This window comes from Macadamia integrifolia, chromosome 2 (genome assembly GCF_013358625.1).
Source record: "Macadamia integrifolia cultivar HAES 741 chromosome 2, SCU_Mint_v3, whole genome shotgun sequence".
Classification (NCBI taxonomy): Eukaryota; Viridiplantae; Streptophyta; class Magnoliopsida; order Proteales; family Proteaceae; genus Macadamia; species Macadamia integrifolia.
Window position 1 is genome coordinate 11,650,639 of NC_056558.1, and position 10,158 is coordinate 11,660,796.

Genomic DNA, 10,158 nt, shown 5'->3' on the forward strand with positions numbered 1-10,158 from the left:
CTATGCCTCACCCAGAAAACTTTGTTTCAAAAATATTATATTGAAAATTTTATTTTTCAGTAATCTCATGTTTACTCTCTCTCTCTCTCCCAAAAAAAAAAAAAGTCAGATTTATTCCTAGAGAGTTGAACTCTGTCATGAACTCTCTAACCCACGTAGCGTATGCTAGTATGACTAAATTTAACTCCGTTGTTGCTGGAATCTTGTAATCCTCCAATCTCATGTCCCAAGGTTTAGATATCCTCCCCATAGCATCATTGATTGATGGGCTTTCAATTGGGAATATATTAAATCTCACTTTTTCATATAGACATGAAGTTAATAATAATAATAATAATAATAATATTCAAATTCAGAATTATTTCAGTTTAGCAAGTGAAAATACGAAGAAAGAAAAATTGGATAATCAAGGGAAGCACTACCATCCAATTGTCAGGTTGACAAAGGAGCATCCATGTGGCTACAAAAGAAATCATCTCATGTCTTCTGCCAAATATTCGTCGTAGTCATCATAATATATTACTCGATTGATTGGCAGTTCATTGTCAAGGAAATGGTCCTTTATCAAGGCCTTTCTGAGGAGCATCAATGGTTTTTAATATGAAATATTAAATTTTACAATAGGAGATGGTCCTCTAAGTTATTTATATGAGAAGGTTCCTTGAGCTGCTGGGGTGGAGGAGCTAACCGATGGATAGATAGCATGGGGCATGGTTCCTCAATTGAGGTTAAAGAGAAAAAAAAATGTCAAGAGAAGAAAGAGCATTGACCGCTTTGTCAGAGAAACTTTTCCTTTTTATGTATTGAAAATAAGGGTAGTGTTCTCTATCCGAGAGCGTAGTTCTTACACTTGCACGAAACCCAATCAATACCCCATTTTGGTTCAATCTATGAGAGTTAAGGATGCCATTCCATAGGGAAGAGGAGAAAGACAGACACAAGGGTAAAGGTACGGGAGCCACACTTCTAGACAAAAAACTTTCTTTCTCGAAATTCTTGTGTGGTAGTAATTAGTTTCTATTTTGGATATTTGGTAGAATAAGGCTAGTATCTATTAAGCAATGGTAAAATCATAATGAATATCAACTACAAGCCAGCAATATGTAAACCTTTTCCAGTAAGCAATAGGATGATGAAAAATAATGAACATCCATTATTTGTTGATTATATACTGTAATTCGAATGATTGGAACAGTACCATGCTTGATAACTTCAAGACTACAGATTAGTCAAGAGAACACAGAAAGGTAACTAACATTTGAGGAATGAAGATCTAGATACAACATGACCATGTTGCAAAACAGGATCCAGCTCCCTGTTCCCTAGGCTCCATGGAGAGGAATCCTATCCTGCAAAACATGCATATCCAAACATTGCTAGACCAAATTAGGCAAGCTAACCTTATCCATGCAGTAGTTGAACACTATGGACACAAAATTGGATGCTCCTGTATAATCGAAGGTGACAGGTGAATGAATAGGCAAAGAAGATTCCATAGGCACTTAAAGCCGCAATCATTCTCAATGCCTTACTTGTTGAAGTTCAAATGGTATGTGAGAATTTTATTTTTTCAAAATAGAAGCAAATAAGGTTATGAAAAATTCCAAGGGTACTAAAGAATATGGAAATTAAAGATGGAGTGACAATGGAGGACAGTGCTTTCACTTACAACTTCAAACCTAAGAGCAAAACACATCTTTTGGAATTAGGCAGTTGTTTTAAATTTCAATACCCTCCACAGTTCTGAAGTCATAATGACTTCAATTTTCTTTTTCTTCCACAAGCAAAAAGGGTACTCTTGAACTGTAAAACATGTGCATCAATGGCAGATCCACTAAAATCATGGTAAGAAGAAGAGCAACAAAAGTTCGGGCTCAGGCTTGAGAAAGAGTTGAGCAAACTAAAAGCAACCAACTTGATGAAGGGTACATCCATCCAAGTGACCCAGGGTATGTACAAGTAGACATACTGATAAACTAGCGGTTGTCCAAGGTCAGTTCAGCTATATATATATATATATATATATATATATATATATAGTAAGCCACACACCAAAATCACACTAATTGGATGACCTTAGATGTTTCAGTCACCTTTTCAAAATGTTAACAAAGTCTACTGCAATGATGCAGTGCCAGACAGCAAAATGGTCTTTTTTTATGACAATGTTACAACCATGTGAAGTGTGGTATGGTACTCCTGGCACTGCAGTAACAGATATGATTCAATAACCATTACATTTTGTCTTTTATGCAAAGTCTAGAATGTATGCATGATAGTAACTAGATTTAAAGGAAGCCATTGAGAAGATGTGAATTTTCGGAGCAACTGAATGTTTATGATGTTAAATTAGAGTAATCTGGTTGACCTGTAAATTGTGCCACTTGATATGATATTTGTGATTTTCAATAGCATTTTAGTACAACACTTACTATTGTGTCCTATTCTGATTTATAATTCAGGCTATTGAGCTTGGATTTTATAGACAATGAACCTAGCAGAAGTTTCAGCTTTCAATTTCAACATCCAATAATGAGCTAAGCGCCATCATGAATAGAACTTGTATCAATAGACTCTAGAGACAAAGGGGCATAAAACCAATAAAGGAGAGAGAATTGTGTTTGTTTTGGGAAAGGGTGAGGAGTAAATAAAACATTGGAATTAGAGTCAAAATCTATTAAATTTATCCAATGATTTGATAAAGAAGCAAAGAGATTTGAGAGTACCATATGGATTTTTTTATTTTTTTTAATAAAAAAAATTAAACTGGATTTCATCACACAAATAATAATCCCGTCTTAGAGTGCTATCCATTTTTCATGGGATGAGCTCATAATTTCAGAAAAATTACAGCAATAATTCTAAAAGATTCGATTTTTGTGCAATTTTCTAACAGAATTGATTTGCACCACCAACATTCCTGCTAAAAAATAAGTAAGAACGGCCATAAATGCAAGGTGAAAGCACCTAACTGACCACTTTTAGTAGTGCAAATGACACAATAGATGGTAAAATGAATGCAAAGACTGCAAAGTCCAATTGCAGTTTCCTACATTGGAACACTCAGTAGTTCTGCATATAATCCAGGTCTAATCCTCTAGTAGACATAGGACCTGCATGTACGCTTTAGCTATTACAAATAAACCCCAACACAGATCAAATAAAAGCAGGTAAAAGATTCAGTAATTTAAATTTTGGAGAAATTTTATCATTGCATCAACATCTCCTTTGTGCAAATTAAAGAGATTATTTGACTATAACTTCCAGTCAGAAGATAACAGACTTGAAAATACAATAGAACAAGAAACTAGGGAGAAGGATGAAGGTAACCAGATGCAAGTCAGAATCATCACTTACAATCAAACATTGTCATGTGATACTCCCAACATTTTTATAACTATTCCAAAAAAGTAAAAGTTGTAAGAATTACAGATCAAATTGCATCTGTTGTCAAACAGATCAAATTGCAGGTTGCTTAGCTTTCCCATTCTGCTGCTGTGACATAAATTCATTGAACTTCTTAGCTCTCTCCCTCATATCCAAAATAATTTCCTCAGTTGTGTCATATATCTGCTTTGATAAATAAACCTCCAAATAGTCAAACCACTCTCCCATTGTCATCTTCTCTAACTCCTTTCCATAATCAACCTTCGCAGGATTCTCTTTAACAGCATCCGTACTCTTCGGTTCCTTACTAGCATCCTTCTGTGAATTTGATACACCCAGCTGAACTGCATCTTCTGAGGCCTTGATCCCTTCAATGTGATCTTCTACATGAACCCCATTCTCCAGTTCTGTACAACTCCCTTGACCTAAATTTGAACTTTCAGGAATATCTGGGACCTCCGAAACAGAAACTGAAACTGAAACTGAAAGTTCATTATCAACCTTCGAAGACCTAACAGGACCTGCATTCTCTGGTTCACTACAGCTCTCTTGAACAAAAGCGGGACTTTTAGTAAAATTATGAACCTCATAAACAGATCCTGCAGGTTCATTCTTTGACGCCCTCATTCTTCTCCAAGCACCTCGCCGAGTATGATTCTCTGCAACAGCAACCACATTCTCTGGCTCTCTACTGCTTTCCTTACAAGTATTCTTCTCTGAATTTGACACACCCAGCTGAACATCAGAAGCAGGAATTGATACAGGGGCTAAAATCTCATCCTCTGAAACCTTGAAACTTTCAAGTGCCGCTCTTCCTCCCTGGTTCTCTTCTACAAGAACTTTATTCCCTGGTTCTATACAACTCTCTTGGCCTAAACATGAACTTTCAGGAATATTAGGAAGCCCCGAAACCGAAACTGAAGTTTTGTCATTATTTCTTGAAGATCTAGTCCTTCTAAGAGCCACTACCGGCCTTGGCTTCTCTTCAACAACTGGTGCCACATCAACTGCTTCTCTGTAGCTCTCTCCACCTAAATTGGAACTCTCAGTAATCTTATGAACCCCAGATCCGGAGTCAGCAGATTGACTCTTCGAAACTTCTTGCCTGGTCTGATTCTCGCCAACTGTGACGGCATTATCCTGGTCTCTACTGCTTTCTGGCCCTACATTTGAAGTTCCAGGGATCCCCTGAACATCAGAAGACTCCAGAAGTTCACCATCTTTCAAAGCCCCAGTCCTCGCTGCTGCTCCTCTACCCCGACCACGGCCCCTGCCCCTGCCCCGGCCCCGTAAAGGAGGCAAGACCTTTGCTTCCCCACAATCCTCAGCTGCTAAATTCGATTTTTCAGGAAAAATTTGAACTTCAGACTCGTATTCTACAGGCTCCTCCTTGGGAACCTTCTTCGAAACCGCTCTTCGCCTCGGATTTCTCCTCACCTGACTCTCTCCATCCTCAGCGCCGAACCCATCCACATCTTCCACAGAAGCTCCTCTCGCAGCGCTTTTGGAACGCTTATCAACCTTGGCTTCTTCCATAATATTCACCTTGATAGATGTGTACTCTCCAATCCTTATCACGTCTCCATCCCTTAAATCATAAGTTACCAAAGCTTGCAACTTAGTGTTGTTAATAAGCGTACCGTTCGAGCTCTCGAGATCTGAAACAACCCATTTCGCTCCTTTAAATTCGATGAACAAGTGCTTCGATGAAATTCCTTCGTCTTTGATAGTGAAGTTGTTGCCTTTAACGAGTCTACCGATTCGGACGAAGGATCCTGGTTTGCGAACTAGGGTTTCTCCCTCTCGGGGACCTTTCTCTATTGTCAATTTCAAGGGGTGTCCTTCCATGATGTGGAGATTGAAAGTTGAAATCAAACCCTATAATGCAGAATTGAAGGTTGTAGAGGAGATGAGATGGAAGTGTCTAAGGGTATGGAGACATTGTTCGGAGAAGTTTGTGGCTCGAGCTCGCAGAAGTGGCGGAGAATGACAAAGGCGGGAAAAGCACGAGAATATTTGAGAAGTGACATATCACGGGAATGTCATTTTTGGTGTTCACTTGCTACCTTTTCTCTATATTTACAGGAAATACGAGTATTTTTCCTTCGCATCCCTTTCCTATTTTCCCTGCAACCAAACGTAATCATTGTTGCAAGGTAGAAGGGAGGGATGTGACCGAAACCAAAACGGCCTGTTTACACCAAAATCATAAAACTATTTAATAAATGGTTCAATTCTGATTTCAAGTTTAAGACTCATTAGTTAAGTGAATTGGGTCTAGTTGATTTTAACCGTTTAATCCGTTGGTTTCAAACCGAATTGACACTTTGAAAATTGAACCGTTTAAATAGTCAAGACCAATATGATTAATCCGTATAACGATTAAATATTTGATTATTTTAACCAAATATAATGGTTTAATTTAGGGAAAAATTAAGGACCATATAAGTTGTCCAACCGTCTATTCCACAATTTACTCTTATTATGTAGTTATGTAATTAAATCATTGATTGTTTAGTGCGTAATTTAATTTTATATAATATTGAAGTGTTTATCAATAAAAACAAATTTTAGTAAGCATGTCAATAAACTATAGCATATATTACTAATTGTTTAGAAACCATATGGAATAAACAACAATCAAAACCATTTAAACTGTGAAACTAGCATCGTTTAAAAACCGTGAAACCGAAACCATTTACTAAAAGGTTGTGGTTTTAGAAAGTGTAACATTTTAGTAAATGGTGCGATTTTGGTTTCAACCAAATAAATGTGAACCAAACCGAACTGCACTATATACACTGAAACTGAACCAATTAACACCCTTAGTAGAATGACAGATTTGGCGGATCAGATTCCAGGGGATCTAGCTCCTCTCCTTAGCGGTGATCGTTTATGTCACACCACGTTCTCACAGAACCGGGCCAGTGACCGGGTTAACACCGGTTAACCCAAACCTGTCAGGATCATCAGATATTGTATTCCACCACAGCATACACACAACTAATATAAGCTCATCAGATCAGCGGAAGACTAAGTTTTACCTGTGAATAATTCCATAATGCTTGATACCCGAATTGTGATACAATAATTATATACATGTGAGCCCGAATGTATGAAATTTACACAATAAAAGTACAATTCATATATCAAGTATGTAAAGGATTCCATCAAAATAATCAAAGTACACAGCTCGGCTCGGCAACAAAGGCTAGAGCTCAACTCGGCATCAAAGATTGAGCCCAGCTCGGCATCACATAGTAGAGCTCAGTTCGGCCTCATAAGTGGAGCTCAGCACGGCCTCAGAACTGCGGTCCCGCAGCACAACTCTCACACGAGCAATCAGTGCCGTGCTCTAACTCCTCAGGGGTCCACCAGTCCTCTTCAGGAAACTCGACTGTGGGACCCACCCCGTGCTCCTCAGATGTATGACCTGCAAAATCATCTAAAAAGGGGGTACCCGTGGGATGAGCTCACTAGCTCAGTAAGTGGTAAGATGGACCACACAGCAGTCCACACATCAAAACACAATCATATGCACCACATGCCATGCTATACATTTTAAATCACATCCACCTAAGCAACATTACTAAGTCTTCAGTTTTAGTGCTACTACAGCCATAGTGCGCGTATACTCCGGGTACAAGCCGTGAACTCCATCCCGCGATACGCCCATAGGGCTGTCGGAGAAGGGCCACCGTGAGTACTCGAAAAAGTAAAGACAATGCCGTCCACCGGCTCTCAACAGAAATGTAAATGACTGAAAATAAAGGTGCTGACTCCAGCAATTTAAAAGCAGTACGATTGGCCCTCTTGAATGTACCACCAGGGTTGCCGACTGTCCTAAATGACCCGTCGGGCGTTATGTCTAACCGCCACAGTGACTCGACGACCGCGACCACTGCTTCCCCCCAAATGATAACCCAACACCTTAATCCCTATTGGGAATGGTTGTAGCACGGGATGGTGAAAATCCTAATATTGCATGCTCCTATATGACAATAGTACGATTGCATAGTGCCATCGCGTCCCATTCCACGGGCCACCAATGCACTCGTTTTCAAGCCGACTACGGCATCTAGTCTATCAATGTATCATGCACAATGATGTCCACATTCAACATATAACATCTCATTCAATTGGCATTTAGAAAGTAAACATAACACACATGCACAACAATGTGATGAATGACTAGTCTACATAGCATATTCATGATGGCATGACTAGACTAGATATAATTAAATGAATGCCAAACAATGCCTTGAAACAAGGCCAAACGTCCTCTCCTTACCTGTAGCGTACAAGGATTCCCGTTCGGTACGGGTGATATCCGGTGCGAATCAGGTAGGATTTGGTGAACCTAACATAATTGAGAGGGGTTAGTACTTCACCATTTTGGAATCAAAATTAACGAGATCCGATGACAAAATCATGTGTAGAATGTTAAAAGAAGGTCACACGTCTTATTTGGATCCAATCGGACATAAGGATCACCTTCGGAGCCACACAGGTGGGTCAGACAGGTGGACTGTCTAGCCCACCGATCCTACCCACCGGTTTGGACTGACGGGTAGGGGCCCACCGGTAGGGCCCACCGGTCTGGCCCACCGGTTGTGCCCGAAGGCCCCTGCCCTCTCAGGTGGGTGCCCACAAGCGGGTAGGGGCCCACCGGTTCCACCCACCGGTCTTGGCGGGAAAACAACCATTTCTTCCCAACTTCCTCCATTCTTTAGGGATTCAAATGGGGGTTTTTTTCAACCCATTCTTCACACTTTCAAGTCTTATAGGATGGCTCTAACCTAGATCTAAGTTAGATTCAAGTGATGGGAAACCATCTTACCTTCTTTGCTCAAGAACAACTTCAAACCCTCCAAATCACTCCAAACCCACAATGCTTCTTCCACCTTGTCAATACCTCTTCAAATCCTTCAAGATCAACACATAAATCATCCATTAAACCTTAGATTCATCATTTCAAAGGGGATTTACAATATCTCAAGAAACCATACTCGAATCAAGGGTTTAAGCTTGGGTATGGTGAATGTTCAAAGAACCCAACTTTGCTTACCTCTAAATGTAGATCTAGAATTGAAGATCACTCCACCGGCGCCGGAATGGGAAGATCAAGCTTCGGCGCCCCTGAAATCCTTCTCTTCCCTCCTTCTTCCCTTTATTTTCTCTCTCCTCTTTACTATCCTCACCAACGTACGGGTGTCATAAATGAAAAGAAAATAAAATCCTAAATGCTATATATATACTTCCTAAATAAATGAATAGTGCACATGGATGGGTCACTCAGGTGGGTGGGTGCACCCACCTGTCCGGCCACCTGAGGCCAAAACTTGGGATTTTGACAGAGTTCGGGCCTCGGCGCGAACCCCACCCATGGCATACGATGTAGTATACGTATATACCTTAATATACGGCTACAATACCTGCTTTATCCGTACATGGCCTTATGGTAGGTGCATGTATACGGCTTGGGCACTCCCGTCTCTTCTGGCATTGGCTCAGACTTGTCGGGTCAGTCGGTGTTTAAGGTCACTCTTGCCATCATAGCCCATAAGGAACCCGCTCTAACTCCCTCTGGTTCGGTCCCTGCACAGTTAACCGGTTCAACCGTGAAATCAGACCGGGTTTAAGAAGCAGGGTATTACAGTTTAAGTCTTACCCATAGTTACCTAAGAGATCATTACATGTTCAAGCGGTGATTTAATGGCTCTTGACATCTCTTTCTTCTCTTGAATCTCAACTCTCTTAGGAAGGAATACAGTGCCTCTGTTATGATCAGCAGTTATATCACAGCTTGAACACATGTAGATCGCCTACATAGCTTATGAACAAAAAATTTGTAGACCTTTAGATGAATAAGGATTTTGAATTCGTTTATTAAAGGATATTAGTACAACTATACCATTGTTTTATATGTGACGTATTATTTTATAAAAATCCTATTTAGAGTGCCTCCTTTAAAGCTAAATTTATAAAAAGTAATCATATTGTTTTGGCATAAAGTAAACTATTAGGATCTAAAACTTGGTGGAGGGATTTAGATCTCAAAGAGTCTAGTTTATTGAAATTTAAATGGCTTAGTTTTGGCGAAGTGAATTTTTTACTTGATAATTGGTCTGGTAGTGGCTCTCTGATCGACTACGTTGATGGGATCATAAATGTAAATCTTTAAACTCAGGTAAAATATGCTTAATAATGATGATGGTGCTTGGGACAAAGATATGCTAAATATTATTAATTTCTTAGAGGTTCGTGATAGTATTATTAACTCCAACGTTATCTTATAAAACAAAGTTGATATATTGGTGTGAACTCTGACGAGCAATGGTTTTTTCTCAACCAAGTCGGTATAGAATGAAATATGATATCATTACCCTCTTGTTCCTTACTCTAAATGGTTATGGAATAAATCGATACCTCTAAAAAAATGGGTTTCTTTGTTTGAAAAATCTTGAATGGAAAAAATTCCAATAGATGACGCTTTGATGAGTATTGGTATTCTATTGGCTTCTAAATGCTTTTGGTGCAAAGATCCTTAGAGGGAAATAACTTCTCACACTTTATTGGTGGGTACAACTATGTCTAAGGTTTGGAATTATTTGGAAGAACAATGGACATTGATGTCATACAACTCAGGATCTCAGTATTATAATTATTGATTAGCAATCCCTTGCCAGTGCCAAAGGTATCTGTGAATACAAAACTGATCTATTATCATCATTTATTGTTTGGAAGTTATGGCCGGAAATAAATAATATA

At 39.3% G+C, this 10,158-nt stretch overlaps 1 protein-coding gene across 1 annotated transcript in view; it reads right to left on the reverse strand.

The window, feature by feature from the left end:
• LOC122063597 overlaps window positions 1-5,415 on the reverse strand; it is an 8,059-nt gene extending 2,644 nt beyond the window's left edge. The window contains exon 1 of the mRNA XM_042627303.1: window positions 3,463-5,415. Coding sequence (XP_042483237.1) covers window positions 3,463-5,235 — 1,773 coding nt within the window. The 5' untranslated portion in view covers window positions 5,236-5,415. The remainder of the gene's footprint in view (window positions 1-3,462) is intronic.
• Window positions 5,416-10,158: the final 4,743 nt, after the last annotated feature.